General features: G+C 34.2%; 1 protein-coding gene across 3 annotated transcripts in view; it reads right to left on the bottom strand.

The window, feature by feature from the left end:
* Window positions 1–2,152: 2,152 nt before the first annotated feature.
* Window positions 2,153–17,138, bottom strand: part of NAA16 (N-alpha-acetyltransferase 16, NatA auxiliary subunit) — a 76,363-nt gene continuing 61,377 nt past the window's right edge. For all 3 annotated transcript variants that reach the window (XM_067292488.1, XM_067292492.1, XM_067292493.1), the window contains 11 exons: window positions 15,518–15,590; window positions 15,110–15,279; window positions 14,579–14,731; window positions 13,001–13,129; window positions 12,238–12,451; window positions 9,861–10,054; window positions 9,010–9,118; window positions 8,370–8,468; window positions 7,135–7,278; window positions 4,195–4,292; window positions 2,153–3,919 (listed from right to left, as the gene is read on the bottom strand). In XM_067292488.1, the coding sequence (XP_067148589.1) occupies window positions 3,719–3,919; window positions 4,195–4,292; window positions 7,135–7,278; window positions 8,370–8,468; window positions 9,010–9,118; window positions 9,861–10,054; window positions 12,238–12,451; window positions 13,001–13,129; window positions 14,579–14,731; window positions 15,110–15,279; window positions 15,518–15,590 (1,584 nt within the window). In that variant the 3' untranslated portion in view covers window positions 2,153–3,718. The remainder of the gene's footprint in view (window positions 3,920–4,194; window positions 4,293–7,134; window positions 7,279–8,369; window positions 8,469–9,009; window positions 9,119–9,860; window positions 10,055–12,237; window positions 12,452–13,000; window positions 13,130–14,578; window positions 14,732–15,109; window positions 15,280–15,517; window positions 15,591–17,138) is intronic.

The following is a 17,138-nucleotide window of genomic DNA, read 5'->3' on the forward strand; positions in this document are numbered from 1 at the left end:
GCTACTGAATCTTGCCTATAGAAGAATACAAATCTGCTAGAGCAAAACAGTATGGTCTACTTGATTACAGTCAAAGGCTGTTCTTTGTTTAAAAACAAATCACCACCACCAGGGTACAATACTCAAGCATATCACAAGATCTGTAATTTGTCTAGGTTGTTAACAATTCTTCCAGCTGTTCAGGTTTGAAGCAGGAATGCCTTCCAAGACTTTGCTATAGCTAGTCTTGTAATGATCAGTGCTTCACTCCCAGTCTACACTTGTGAATTTCCCTTATCAGAACCACTGCTACAAACACAAACTTTACCAGTCCTTCCCACAAAGACATCTACCAATTAAAATATGCCATATATTAATGCTTAGTTTATACAGGTCTGCTTGTGAGTTGCCATAGAAACATCTTAAGTTGACTTATTTGGGGCCTGATGAAATTGCTACCTTGTTCTTTATGCATTAATTAAATGAGGTCAGGCTAGAGTCTCAGAACATTGTGGCATAGTACAGGTCAAGTTTACACGTTGCCACATTTGGCACCTTTATATTTGACACTCCTTCCACCTCCCTGTGGGTCAATGGAATAGGTGGTGCTAAAAATAGGAGAGATCCTAGTCTCAGGCTTCGTGTCTTTGCTTGGCTAGCCTCATTTCAGAAAAGATAGCCCATCTCAGGCTTGAGATTTGAGAAGATCTGATATAGAGACAGATTCTGAACTACAGCAGCAAAGGATAGTTGAGGCTGTCAGACTCCAAGTCTTCTTCATTCCCACAGGCTGACTGGATCCGGACTGGCCACAACTTCTTGACGCAACCCAGCAATTATTTTGATCCCAGGGGACTGATAAGAAAGGAGAAGCCACAGCCTACATTTGCTAGACAAGGAAAGCTAGCTAGGGATGGGAAAGTGGAGCAAGAAGGACTACTACTGACATTCACAGCAGAATAAATGACTTCTGAGATGACAAATAGCAAGGAGAAAAAAAGGCAAGACAGCAGTGAGGAAGAAAACATGCAAGAATGAAAAAGAGACAAAGTATAAAATAAAAAAATGGAGCTAGGCTAGCTGAATATATTTTAAAGTTTAATAAATTGAAATGTGAAGTATTGTGATTCAACATACAAACACCACTAGCTTTTATATAACATACTCCTATACAGTGATTTTACACGTGTGAGAAAGGTGAACTCTATTATAGCACATTTCCTCTGGGAAGACTTAGCAGGCCTGTTAAGCTTGATGCCTTTTCTAATGCAATAAGTCTTGGAAAGACATCAGATGTTTTCAGAACATTTTAATAAAAAAATACTTTCCCTTGACATCTTCTATTCTCCATTATCCCGTTATCCTTCCCATACTACCCTAATCTTTCTTTGCAACGGTCCATAGGATTGGCAACATCTATTATTTCAAGCATATTGCACCTGTGATGCCAGCCCTGAAGAAAGCAGAGACAGCTTATTTGTCTAAGAATTCTAAGAAAAAAAACAGAACACCCACAGGGTGAAAGGAAAATCAATTTTTATATTTTTAGAATTCTCAAAAGAGCTCCTAGAATTCTACAAGTCTAAACATCATAAAGCTATTAATCTACTTTCTCAAGTGACAAACTGCTGAAAAGTTACCCCAGGTACTTTTGCTAGAGTCTTATTTAAAGTGTCAAGCTATCAGATCCAGATGGCTTGAATGCCACTCTTACCCTCCCATCTATAGTGCTGCAGCCTTCTTTGGAAGGCCTGGATTCAATCTCTAACAACTTAAATATCATCTCTATACAAGACAGAGAAAGACTGAACTAATTAATGTCTGCCCCTTATACTGGCTGATAAAATACTTCTGGTGTGCAACTGAGGCAAAACGATCAGATTAGGGTCAACTACCTTTCCCTGCTTGAGATATCCTTGAACAAGTTGTTCTACAGCAACTGGCATGGTGAATATGTAAGACAAAAATGCTGTAACCCATATTTCTCAGGGTAGTATGTTGCCTACACGTATATTAATGTGCTAAATAGTTTTTAATCACTTACAGAGTTCGTTAAACCTTCAGTGAAGGTACAAGTGAGACAAGACTTTTTTTTTTTTTGAATAAACTAATGAACGTGAAACAGGCTGAAATCTGATGTCCACAGAACATGCAAAAATTCCAAACCAAAGGCAAGTGTGTACAAAATAATTTATTACAGCATATGTCGGCAGTATTTTACAGTGAGTTTTCCATTCAACAATTTTGAATCTAAACAGATGACACACAAAGCAGACAATTTTAATTAGAACGGTTTATTTGTCTTAATAAAATCCCCTCTTCATGAATTTATATTTGCCTTAGAGGGGCTAGTTAATATTACTGAAATTATTTACATTGCAGTGAAATAAGAACAAACTGATTGAATGATTCCATTACAGTTTCCAGAAAACTGATTTTCTGTACAAGCCACAGTATAGTTATGTTTTGATAGCAGTTCTTATAGAATGTAAAGCTGTCATATGTAGCCATTTTGTCCAGCAATATTATGCTTTAAATAGTTATATTAGATTTAGACTTCCATTTTGATGTGTTGTACATTTAATAGTTAATGCACCAGAATACAGAGTAAGAAAAGGTTCCTTGCGATTTGTAGTCAGCCTCTTTGTACTCCCTTAAATAGTTTTTAAATATAAAACACACTCCTCACATACTATTTGCTTTGCAGCAACTAAAGCAATAGTATTTAGGCAAGAGAAGTACTAGTTTCTTGGCCATAAGTCCACAGCTAAGACTTTTAATGGAGGTAATACAGTAAACTTACCAGTGAATTTTTACGATATAGAGAGGAACTGTATTCCCCATTAATGTACCTTATGCATCTGCCCAAAACTGGAGTAGCTTTTTCAAACTAAGTGTCAATACATGAACAGATGGGGAGAAATCAAAAGGAAGAGGAGGAAAGCAGAAGGTGAAAAAAAGGGCGGACAACATTATCAAATTCATTGTATTTTCAGGGAAATGCTTGAGAATACTCAAACTTAAAAAGTTAAACTGCCCATAAACTTAAGGAAACAATAACTATGGAACACAAGGTAGAGAGAATACAGTTTTCAAAAAACTTTGTTTTTACCCAAACCTAATCTTCATATCCATCAACACTGGTTCCATGTAAGACACACAACTGATAAAAACATGCAAACTGCCAATGCTTTCACTGTCACTGTGCTTCAAAAGAAACCAAACTGACCAAAAAAAAATAATAAAAAACAGAAAAAAAACAAAGAACAACAGTAAAAGATGAAGAGGGTAATTCAAGCAGCACTTCATCAGTCTTAATCTGCTAAAAACGCTCAGATGATAATTTTATTAACAAGATATGATCACATTTATATGTATATGTAGCAACACTTAAGTGAAGGCAGTCTTTAACATCCATAGATTTTTTTTGTGAGGGAGGGCTGATGGAATATTAAAAGACAACTGTACAAGTATAAACATGAAAAATGCTGATTAAGGATAATGTTTACATAAATATTGGCAGTTTTTGTTGGGAGGAAAAAAAAAAAGCTAATAGCATACTCCATTTCATTTAACTACCCAAATATTTCATTTTATACCTGTTAAAGATATTTTAATATACCCTGGAAAAGTAACCCTGATCTGTACCCAGCCAATCTGTATGTGATGAGAGTCAGAGTTTTGTATACATGTGCGCAAGTACGTACAGACACACGCGCAGAGGTTTGCACACACTACTTCAAATTTCATTAGACAGCACATCATGGTTAATGGCTGTGTGGTTCACGGATGCAATGCTGCTATCATCCTCATTTGTGGCAGGCATAAAGGCAGATGTAAAAGGAAACAGTTTATGACATGTTGCTTGATATTCTTCACATTGAGTGTGGCAGCTTCCAAAACTGCCATCAAGCAGTGCCTCAGAAACCTTTGTTAATGTCTAAAGAAACAAAAGTAACAGTTAATAAATGCAATTTACAATTGTTTTATTATCAAAAATAAAAAGAGACACAGTTAAACAATACTGGCATGAGCAAATTCAGGTGCTCTGTTGGTATTTAGATTTCCTATAGTTACTTGGAGAAAAACAAAATTTAATAAAGTTGTTCTTTCAAATAATATTAATTTACCACTAAACACAAAGGATGTGTACTTAAGTATGCGTTATTTAAGATCATATATACTTTCGGCTCTAAATAAAACTGTATCTTTTACCTTCACATTTTTGTCTCTCATATTTTTATCCAATCTTGTAGCAATGGCGATTGCTTTTTCTTGTCTTGATTTGTCCAGGAAATACATCATCTTTGCACCTATCACAAGAAAGAAAACAGTACTGAGATATTAGCACTGCTAAATGCAATACTACACATACACACATGGAATCTGAAAAATTATAAATCAATGTGAAAAATTATAAATCAAAATTATAAAGGACTTCTTTAATACATCATGTTTTCCTCCCTTATTTATCATTTAAAATTAATGAAACTAAAAGCTATTTTGTAGTTCATTAGGAGCATAAGGATAGAGTAACACAGGAGATCTGCTTCTGCAAAAATGAAAAGGCTCACTTTACCGAGGACATGTCAAAACACAGTCAGGAAATAAATGTAAAGAGTATGTTGATGACTAAGCTCTTCAAATCAGCAGGCGAAATGAAATCCATCCTACAAATCAGGAAGTGATTAAAAGACGTTTTCTCAGAGATGCTCTGAATTCTTTTGAAAAGTATTGGAGTTAGATGAACTGACAGAACAAATAAGTTATTGAACAAATTTGGAACACATTCCAGAAGAACTTCAGACCAGTATGTCTGTATGGCAGAAAGTAAGGTCAAGCAGGTCTACTAACCTGGGGCTGAAAGAATTTTAGCTTAGGTACAGGGAAAGCAATAACATAAGTTTGGTGCTTTGCCTGGACTAGACAGCATTGCTGAGAAGTAAAATTGTGTTAATGTGACTATATATAGCTTCCTGGACCACAAACAGTTTATCATAACTGGCCCAGCCATCTTTGCAAAATACTGCATTGTTCCTTATACCATAACTAATTTAATAATAAAAAATAATAAATAACTAATGATAATAATAATAAATAATGATAAATAACTTATTTAACAAAAATGCAGGTTTGCCATTCACTATCCTTTCCCCCAAAACAAATCCAGACACACTGCACTACATTATCTACTATAAAGAGCAAAAGTCTTAAGAAATCATTTCACCTGAAGTAATGAAAACCCACATTCTCTGAGTGTATTGTCTCATTCTTGCTCAACTTATTTCCACAATTATTAAAATTTATTTTCCTAATTAATAAAACTTTCTTAATTCTTACAGCTTTTTGCATCTGAAAGATTTCAGAACAGAAATTGCAAGAGTGAATATATTTGGGTTATCACTGTCAAGACACATACTAAATTCAAATCAGTTATGTTTGTTTAAAGTTATGGAGGTCATGGTATAGAAGTTGAAAAAAAGGCTTAGAATTCTGTTTATATTTTTACTAGTGACTACTTTAAGCTAAAAAAATGCTTACTTGGACTCTCACACCTAAGATCTAGGTCTTTCAGACCTTCAGATCAGATTAAAGATGACAGTTTAAAAAGATACCTATATATTGCACAGTAGATGAGTCCAACATTTCAAACTTGTTTCAGCATAAACAGAAGATTGACAGATAGATGACCTAATGCTATAAAGACCATGTCTATGGTTAGCTCCCTCCTGGTTTTGCACTAAAGCTCTAGTCTCCATTTGTTCCCACTGCCTGTAAATTAAAACACAGTTGGATCTCAGTGATCAGTGGACCCTAAGGGTAGTGAGGGGCTGTTATGCACTTATGTCCCTTATCTCCACTGAATGTGAATAGACTCGCCCTCTTCAAAGGGGTCCCTGACATCACTCTAACATAGGTGCCACCACTGTCCATGGCTAGCTTGGATTCTTCTCTAAGACATTAAAGACATAGCCAGTGTGAGGCCAAATTCATAAGTATTAAACAGCCTTAGCCTGTACAATTACTATGACAAACTGACTGTGCTGTTTTCCATAATAATATAGGACAGGAAATTAGAACCTGGAAAACATCCAGCCAGTTAAATGCCTAACCTTATTATGCCTGAGAAGATAACAAAGAAAAAGTAGAAGAACGCACCTGTAAGAATCAAGGAGCAACTACCTGTGAGGTATCTTTATCTGACTTTCCCAATCCCCAGTTTCAGAAGAAAGGGGTGCAAGGATTTTTCTTTGGGTGCTGTCCTGGAACAAGGCTCCACCTTTTTAATGGGCTCTATCTGTTTGGGGTAGGATACCTAAGCCTCTTCCGAGTGAGATGAACAATCCTTGGGAGCTAACTTTTCCCAGTGATTCTAGAGGGAGCCCAGATAACTTTTACAAACTTTGGTGAGATTAGTACTACTTCAGGTACTTTAAGTGCCTGATAAATCTAAGCTTTTTCTTGCTTCCCAGCTGCTGGAGTGGTATTTTGTTTTCTCCTCTACTATCTTCTCAGGTGACATTGCTTTTTATTCCAAAACTTTCTGGACTCAGTAGAAGCCACACATTTCAATTCTAGCTTCCTTCCAATTAACTCCAACAGCTCTTCATAGCTCTTTTAAACAAGAAGTACAAATGTGTCATATTTCAATTTTTCATTGTTGCCTACAGAGCAGAAAAGCAAAGGTAAAGTTACAAGTTTGCCATTACATTTTTATTCATGCTGTTGCTACATGACAAAGGTATGAGTAGGAACAGAAACATCCCAGCTGATCAGGGAAAAGCGCTGCTTGTTATAACAAAAATCTTTTCTATCAGAAGGGCTAAACATTTACAACTTATATTTTCTAATTATTTCAACACTGGAAGCTTCAACAGGAGGGATGACAGTGCTTCCATACTTGATTATTTGTGGTGGTTTGGTGGTTTAATCACGCTTTTTGGAGGTGAGAGGCAGGTTCCTTATGCAGCTAATAAAAAAAAATAATAATTTTTTTGACATGGTAAAAACAGGCAGGAAAAAAAAAGAAAATAACCATCCACTGAGTTTCTAGCTCATTCCAGTTTATGTATGATTTGTTGAGTGCAGAGAAAGATACACATTTGAATCACTTAAATCATTTCATTTTCAAGAGCATTAAAATATTAAACAAACCTGACAGTTGGTGCTGAATGGAGGTAGCATTGTGTTTGAGAAACTCTTCATTAAAACTTTCCAAATTTTTATTAACAAAGATTTTTTGCATTTCTTGAGTTAGGACCTTGCTCACAGTCTCAGGGAGGTTACTATGATCAGATACTAGACGGGGGAAGGTAAGAGGGAGAGAAACAAGAAAGCTGTTTAAATGACATCAGAAAATAATGTGAAATAATAAACATCACTGCTAAAGAATTACCACTTTTTTCTGAGCTTGTACGCAGAAAGAAACGTGATAGTTCAAAACAGTGTTAAAGTCAGCACAAGCTTTGCTATTTGGAAAACATCAAATTGATGTTTGATTCTGATTATATTTTTGAATAATATTAATTTTGCATATGTATATATACACACTGCAGAAAAACATATGTTGCTAGTCAGAGTGATTTTATTTAAATCACCTAATTTGGAATGAAGCCAGCAAGAAATATACAGTCAGCTTACTTTAACACTGTCTCATGTACCAATTTGTTATTTTCCTAAGAAATCTTCAAGGCTTTAAGTCTAAACTGATTCATGTGACAAAATAAAACACTAGATTTGGTAGTGCTTCTTCAGAGCAAACAGGGTGAAACATTTAAGCAATTATAATCTCTAGTGTGCTTGTTCAGTTTCTATGTATTTTAATTTTTTTTTCCATGTAACAACTATTACTAACAAACTTCTAAAAGTCTAATTGCATTTAAAATGCAGGAGAACAAGCATTTATGTAATTTCATTTGTTTAACTGATATTAAGTGCTCTATAAATGCACACAGATGCATCTGTAGATAAAGCATTCATAACAGCTTTCTGCCATGCAGATTTTCTGTTGCCTAACACAAGTTCACAATGCATGCTTTGCTTCAGTCAGAATCTTTCTCCCATATCAGCCTTTCTTAAAACTTGTAAAAATTCAAAGGATCTTTGGAACGCCTATTCCTCTGTGAAAGTATGAAGTATGAATACTATGAAGCATTGGGTCCACCTGGTGGATAATGGAGGAAGGAGTATAATACATACATGGGACACTGCACAGCACAACCCCTATTTTCTCAGGTAATACCTAAAAAATAAACCATATATTTTTATCTGTCTTGCTATAAGTTTGTTTTTGAAGAGTATTTTTACATTACGTAACATCTAGTTATGTCCATGAACATATTTCACTTTCCATATCCTTATATATACATATGTATTCCCTACATACATACCAGCTTTAGAAAATTTAATCAAGCATTCATGTAGCCATGGGTTATTACTGTTGATAGCAAAAGCTCTTTTGACAGACTGTAACATTAACAGAAATTTTCCTGTGGGAAGGGAAAAACAAAAACATATTGAGACTAAGAATATGTAACTTTTTACATCTCTTTGTACGAACTACTATTTTATTTAGCAAATCTAGCACAAACATTAGAAACATCAAGGCCTACACAGAATTGGAACGAAGATACGCTTTTCCAATCCAAATTACTTAAGAATACAGAAATCTCTACTGCTCAAACTCTGGCAACACTGCATAAGTAATGTTATCTTTTTTTTTTTTTTTCCTAGATGCTTAATTTCATACTACAAGTAAATATTAATTTCTACAGCATTTCTTAGTACTACCAACTTACTTTGCTCTTAGTTTTTAAAGTAAACTATTGGTGGCTTAACAAAAATGATCTGTCATTATGAGCTTTCCCAAATATCTCCTCTATTAATTCTTGATATGATGCAAGTCCCTGGTTCAGTCAGCAAAGAAGGTATCCATTCCAAACATTAATTTTAGACTACAGTTAGATAAAATAGGCTGCCCTGAAGGATTAAAAGTCTGTAGAGCAAAAATAAAACTATGCAATACTTTACCTTTTCTAAAGTATATTTCAAATGCTAATAAATGTGTGTCTATGTTATCTCCAATAAGATTCTTAAGTGGTATAAGGAACTTAATTGCTTCTTCTAGAGGATTTTCTACCTGTTTTAATAAAAACACACACAATTAAAGTTAAACCTAAAATAAATTTCAGACAAAAACCAGACTGATGACAGTTTCTGATATCAAGAGCATTTAAATCAGAGGCTAAATGTGAACTGCTGATAGCTTTCTGAATTAAACTGAACGAAAAATTTTTTATTTAAACAGCCAGATTTAAAAGTGTTTACTCAAGATTTCATACTGAAAAAGGCAACATCATTGCTAACTGTGGCACTGTTTATGTAATTTGATTAGCTATGTTATAATTTAGCATTTAGGAAACAATTAAATATGACCACCTGACACAACAAGCTTGACCTTCACAAATTATTCTGATAAAGGAAATAGGTCTTTGTGCTCAGAAAAATGCTGGCTCAAGTCTTCAAATTCTGTGTACTGCAATCACATTTCTGTTATTTTTTCTCTATTTAGTATATGAAAACAAACAGAGTCCTTTGGGCAGGAATTATCTTTTCATTCAGTTTCTATCTTAATGAATAAGACTGGAATACCCAGAATTTAAAGTAACAATATCATTATTAATATAGAACTTTAATGTATTAGAGGAAAAATTGTACTTTTCAGTATAAGTAGAGGTAGACTACAAAATCATATTTTTGCATGCAAAAATGATTTTATAAGACTGCTGGATTCTTTTAGGAAAACCTGACAGTAATCTTGTATTACAGGTAATCTTATGGTAATGACACGAACTCAACATAAGGAGTAACACCATGCTAACCCTTTCCAGTTTTTCAGGAACTAGCTCTTCCCTGGGTCCACTAGTTTCCTCCTCTTCTTCATCTCGCTTTTTCTTTTGATTCTTTTGTTGTCGCTCTCTTTCTGCGTGTTTTCTTTCCTCTTCAAGTTTTGCTTTCTTTTGTGCTCTTCTCTGCTTGCTAAGCATTTTCTTCAGTTCTTTGGCTGAGAGATTTTCTACAGATTAAGGTAACAGATAATCTATATTACTAGAGAATCAGTATTCCATAAAAAAAACCTTGTTTCTCTCAAACAACATGCAGATGTCACTATGCTCCTTCTCCCTGCATGAAAATTATATACTTTTACAGCAACTTCCTTTCCATTTTTTACACTTGCCAGGGTACATCACTGCATAATCCAACATTACTACTGGATTACTATTTACAGCACAACACTTGTTCTTGCACATCTTCTCTTATATAGTTGTTATATAAGCCTCAACTATTTGAAAGGTTAACTACTATATAAAGTTGTTACATCTATACAACAGGTTTTACCTTAGAAAAATAGACAGTTGTTTTCTCAAAGGTAATATTAAGCTCTTCATTCTAATAATAACCAGAAAGAGCATGACTGATTTACACTCCGTATTAAAGCAAGCCTGTTTTCCTTCATGAGGGTGCCTACGTGACCAGCCAAATATACAGTGCAGAATAGTCTCGATTTTCTGCAAATTCTAGGGCATAGCTAACTGGACACAATCAAAAACTGTGATATTGTTTAGGGTGTGGGGGGGGAAGATAAAATATTCTATTATGTATTAACAGGGCCATTATAAGAGAGGTCAGGCTGCTTGCTGTGTTCAGATTTGTAGATTGGACTAACATGTAGATAAACCAAAAAGGTTTAACAAGCAGTTGTGTGAAAAGCAGAATAAACGAAACATGGTTTCCTACAGGCCCATATAAAAGTGGGGAACCTTCTTTCCCATTCAGCCCTCTTTCTTTCTTCCCTGCTGTCACTTTGGCCTGACTTGTTGCTGGAGTAACACCACAGTTTCTGCCAGTTGTCTTTAGTGCTTCACTGGGAATATAAGCTGTGCCAATGATGTGGGCATGGAACGGAAGAATGGGCTACTGGAGGGCTAATGTGTCTTTTTGTGGCTACGATGGCATCACTACCTCCACCAGGCCCATGCTGGGGCCATCCAGTGTCCTGAGACTGGGAAGTGAGAAGCAGCAGACCCTTAAGCCCTTTTTACCCCATTGACACAGTGCTGTGGTCCCCTGTGGATAAGCCTACCCAATCCCAATTCAGAACACCTGAATAAACTACATTACTTCTAAGGTTCTTCCTCACCTAGGACAAAAACTCTATTAAGATCCTGTCACACCCAGCTTACATTATATACAAAATTATAAATTAAAATTGGATAAAAAGATGCAAATTGTATTGTGCTATGTATATGCAGCTTTTCATACACATACATACATATATGACAGATACAGTAAAATTTTTTATTTACCTCTGAAGGAAAGATAAGATTGTACTGGTAACATTTAGTGGCATTTTTGGTTTAGTTTAACTTTTTTTCCATGTCAAATCTCCTTCCCCTTACAAAAAGCCATATATTAATTTTGTCCCTTTTATCAACATTTTCTGAGTGTTGCAGTGATTGTATAACATTAAATATACTAGCTGCTGTCACTGGTGGAGAAGCAATTATTTAGCTTAAAAAAAGAAAAAAACAAACTAGTAACACACTTGCCAACAAGTCCTCAGACTTCTATACCACGCATAATGGGTTTTCTAAGAAAACCTGCTTTCCATTTAATACTAGTTTCAGATGATTTCTCAAATGTATTAATTTTGCTAATACACACTTATCTATGTAGTTTTTAAGACCCAAAGTTATGTGAAAAAATAATGAAATGCAGTGCAGTACTCACTCGTATTACTAGATTATAGGTGAATTAAATACATTTGATCAAAACCCAATTCTTACAACAACTCATAGATTGCTTTCCCACAAAATATATCTATTATGTTTTGCAATTATTTTTTATGACATTTAACTATCTTTTGGTTAAATGAATCTTTGATAAATGGCTAAATTCTATTTGACTTTTCCTCTTTAGATTCTGAAATGCCACTCTTTCCCAAGTATTGCAACTATAGCTAGGTTCATTCCTAAACTAGTTTTACAAGATGGTGAGAGGAGAACAGCAGAGAGAGAGAAAGCCATAATATGTTATCCACAATCTCTTTTCAGTTACTAATCAAATCGTAAAAGACAGAAAAATCGAAAAACTTGTGCACATTACAACAGATACTGATTCTATAGCACATAACTTACGTAGCTTAATAAGTTTTTATTTGTGCCATACACATATGAGCCTCCACTATGGTCTACATACCTGAATTTACTTCTTGTTCTTTGCTTTCATTGGTAAGAGGATTATCATGTAGCTTCAAGTAGATTTCAATTGCTGATCGAGCAGCCTTGAAATAGAAGGTATGTTTCCTGAGCACATCTTCTAATCTCAAAAGGTCTACATAGGCACGAAGAGTCATCTTTCTCATGCAGTATGTGTGGAAGTCAAATTGATCATCTGTTATCTCAAAAAAATGCTTCAAGGAAGAAAAACCAAAATAAGTCTTAGGCATTACCCTGGCTTACTTCATCTCCATTTAATTAAAAATAAATAATAAAGTAACAACTGATAATTATTTACAGGCAATATTGAACAAGCATAGAAATATTTTGATAATATTGATTGTCCAAGAGAGCCTGTCAGTAGGGAAAAAAATCACCCAGGAAAATCTCCTTTTGCTTGTAAAAAAATACAATGAGATTATTAAAAGACTCTTTAAAAACAAAATGAAATGTGATTGTTCTGATAAAAAAACAATTAGCAAAAGACAGCATAAAGTTAATGCACAAATAGTTTTAGATAGGAGACGTGTCATTTTAAGTTCAATCTTTTTTACTTCAAATAATAATTTTGCAAATAGCAGCCAAGAGCAAGATCTGTTATATATAACATTAAAACATCGATTACTAACCTGTTTTAAAAATCATTATCCTAGAAATTTTATATGCAAAGAAAATCATGCTGATTACATCAGCAACTATTTTCATTAATGTATGAGAAATATTGGGGAAGAGTACCTACTTACCCTTTCTACTTCGTGACATTTTTTCAAGGCATCACCATACTTTCCTAGCCTTTGATAAGCTGCAGCACATTCAGTCTGGAACCACATACACTGCATCTCATTTAGGTTTTCCATAGCAGATGTCCCTTCCTGAAATAAGTGTCATTATCACTTTTTGTCATTATAATTTACCAGCTACTCCTTTCTTGGCTACTAGTTTCAGACTGTTAGAAGGAAACAATCCTTCAACTACTTGGAATATAATATAAAATGGCTGTAATCTCCAAACTACTGAGGGTAATACCTGTGATACTCTATGCTCCTCAAAACACAAAGGAATAGATTTAAATCATTTGATAAATAATTATCTGAACAGCCTAAGAATCTCTCTCTCCCTCTCTATTTAAATTAACTCATGCTTATACATGCAGTCCTACTTTTATAATTTGGAGGCAGAAAACAATACTATTTTGGAAAGTCTTCATGATTAGCTAACTTTTTTGTTGTTTTTCCTTTGTCAGAGAAGTTTCATCCACTAGTCTAAAAATCCACAAATACACTTACTGCTTTGTCCTGTAGTCTCAAGACTTTCTAAATTTGTTTAGAACTAGTTTGCTAGTCTAAATAAAGTTAGATTTAAACTTGATATTTTATGAGGGGGAGAAAAAAAAAAGAACTATGATCTATTCTTTACAATTTCAGTGTTCGAGATCAAGAACAAATAAACTGGGAGCAAAGTAAACATATTATCAAAAATGCTGGCCACAATTCTCAAAACCGTTTTTATACTAGAGGGAAAAAACAGTTCAACTCACAACATTTAATTTTTCATATAAATTGTTTAGGATGAGATTTGTCCTAACTTACTGCAGGCACCTATGGTAGGGTTCTGCACTTCTTGCACTGGCAAGTCAGCCAAGAATACATGTTGAGTTCTAGTAGTCAAATTTTCAAGGGTTCCTACACATAACTAGAAAGCTCAGATTCACTTTCAAATGTTTCCTCACTTGAAATTAAGAAGAATTAAGGAGTCTAATTTATGCATGTGCACCAGGAAATCCCACAAACTAGCTGTCTTCATATTTAGTTACATAAATGTTATGGAAACCTGGCCTATCTAAATTTTGTTCAAAGTCAAAAAGATTATAGAATTCAAAGTGCTTACCCTGCCTTCTAAGAACGGGATTTTCTTTATAAAATTTTATTCTGTAGCACTAAAGAATGAAATGTTCAAGTCCCAATTATACGTATGTTGAAGTTAAATCATAATATATATTGTAGCTTGCACATTCCTGTACGGTTAGCTCAGATTGTATTACCGGAAAACAGCAGCTTTTGCAAACAAAATATCCATCAGATACATTTCCAGAGAGGTACTTACAATTATGGCACTGCAAAAATTTCTGGAAAAGTATTTTTGAACAACCATTTGTTCAACATTTACTGGGTCTCTACATACAGTTATTTACTACTAAATGTAAGTTATGACAAGTATACCTTAGCAATGGACACTTTTTAAAAAGATAAATTTAGCAGAGTGAAAAATACAGTGTCAGAGGCAAACAAAAACTTTCTCTTCATTAAAGCAATCTACCTTACCCTAGTGAATTTAGAACACATCTCTTCTGCATCTTTCACCATATTTGCCCGCAGCATATATTTTGCACATTTAGAATTGATAAATCTGTCTGCAGTATCCAAAGACTGTGCTTCATCCATCCATTTGGCAGCTTCCTTGAGATTACCTACATGCTGTTTGAGAGAAAGTGAATAGTTAACTTTCAGTATAAACCTGATTTTGACTAACTCCTGAAATCTAGTTACTGGTATTTCTCCCCTAAAAAATAGCAAAAATGCTGTATTATTACTTCTCTCTCCTCCCCGTCACCTCCCAGGGATTTTTTCAAAATAACAATTTGCTACAAGTTGTGACTTGCTCTGCAAAATCTAACAAAACAAAAGGGTTTTCATCTTCATACTGACAGAACAGTGCAGAAAAAGAAACCCACGCCAAAACTAATGCCCACAATCATCACAAATTGAAATACTATCCACACATTCACACTAATTTAATAGGGGCCCTTTTTTTTTTTTAATTATTTACTCCAAGTGTCTAAATTAGCTTTTTACCTTGTAAATTTTTGCTTTTAAATAGAACAGTTCTATTAATGTTGGAGTGCTTGCAATTGCAGCATTAATGTAATCCAAGGCCAAAGAACACTGGCCAAGTTTGTCAAAGTGCTGTGCCAGGAAATACCGAACCCAAAGTAGTGTCGTTGGGGGCTCTTTTTCTCCATTTTCTGCAACAAAACAGACAAAATTACAGTAACCTGTAAGGTTGAAGCCTTCATTTGAAAAATATACACAAAAAAAGCATGGAAAATTTAGCAAATATTTGCTATAATGTATTCATTTACTGAAAGTTGCAATGACTACTTTCTTGCAAAAAGTAGCAGCACTCCAACAATTACTGATAACTGCTATATAAACAGTATTAGTAACCACAGTGTAAATTAACATAAGTCTATAGAAACTTACCACAAGGACTAAAAAGGTCACAAATTTTCAAAGAGGCTTCATAACCAGTAACAAGGTCTTGGATTGTGGAAACCTACATATAAAAAGTATCAACTTAAAAGATTTGCTTTACTATTGCATATACATAAATTAACAAATATATCACTAAAAATATTGGACAAATTTGAGAATCAATATTAAAATAGTTACTTTAGAACAATATTTGAGGTATCCTCATATAATTCACCTCACCTTTCACAAGCTATCTTTGATCTCCCATTTTAAATGATAATGGAAGGGAAACGGGTATCACTATTTTCAGCAATAAGCTGACAAAAATTAATTAAGTGCATTTGATCGTAACTTGTATGTATTTTTGGGGGGAGGAGGGCTGGGCCCTTTTTTTTTAATATTAGTTTTTAACTGTACAAATTGAAGCAATTTAACAAAGGTGTTTTGGAGAACACTGAGCATGAACTTCTCATAACAATAACGAAATAGAAAAGACTTCTGTGGTTTTCTGGCTGGCTGATATGTACTACTACAGAAGAATTTTTTTATGTTGTATTGCTGCCTAGAATACTGGGTGCATCCTTTTATATTACAAAATAAAAATAAATAAATTTGATTGATTTAAGGCTAATACTTTCTGAAATCAGACCTTGTCAATGATCTCACTTGTTGATCACTGCAAGATGGAAGACCCAAAATTCAGGCATACAGTTTTAATTTTACGCTGTACAAGTTTGACATTAACAATACAAATGTTAGTATCTGTACATTTCATAACAATGAACTGTTCCAATTCATCATTTTACATGTGCCTGCCAAGTCTAGCAAGTAACCTGCTTCTCAAGGAAATAAGAACAGAACCAAAAAAGAAAGAAATATAATCCATGTATATATATTCAAGATGCTGAAGGGACTTAAAAAAATAGGATCTCACTGTGAGCACAGGGATGGCTACATTCACCAACTAGATTTTTACCAACTATAGATTTCACCTAAAACCTCAACAGATAAAAGAAAGATGATCCTAGGTGGAGAAAAAAAAAGTTATTTGAAAGAAAAAATCCATAAATATTGGGGAGAGTCAGTAAAATTAGAAAAAAAGTAGGATTTCATAAAGCATGCAACACCACTTAAAGATACACTTCTTACAGGAGGGAAAATAAACCTTGTTCTAGAAAATCAAAGTTTTCAATCTGACGGGTGCTACTTTATTTAATCTAATTCGGCATGATAGGCAAGAAAAGCCAAATGTTTGTTTCAAAGAGAGCAGGGAAGTTGACACGCTCAAATCACATGCGACCAGCGTGAATGTCTCAAAAGTGTAATAAAATTTATAAATAGACAGGCTCATTCTGGACAGCTCTGGGCAAATTTCATGAGAAATACTAGTTTCTGGTAAAAAAAAAAACCCTCATCAAGTATATAAAAGTATTATTAGACTTCAAATAATTTCATAATGATAAAGGAATGTTAAGAAGTCATGAGTAAACAGACAAAGGCAAGTAACTGAATTACATTGCTCTCTGGTCTCACAGATCTGTTTGCTAAAAGAAACCTTAAACATCCTCATAAAATCCTTGAAAATTTCCTTTTCTAAAATAAATTCAAGTGCTGAAGTAATCATCTCTTC

The sequence above is a fragment of the Apteryx mantelli genome, chromosome 1, assembly GCF_036417845.1.
Source record: "Apteryx mantelli isolate bAptMan1 chromosome 1, bAptMan1.hap1, whole genome shotgun sequence".
Classification (NCBI taxonomy): domain Eukaryota; kingdom Metazoa; phylum Chordata; class Aves; order Apterygiformes; family Apterygidae; genus Apteryx; species Apteryx mantelli.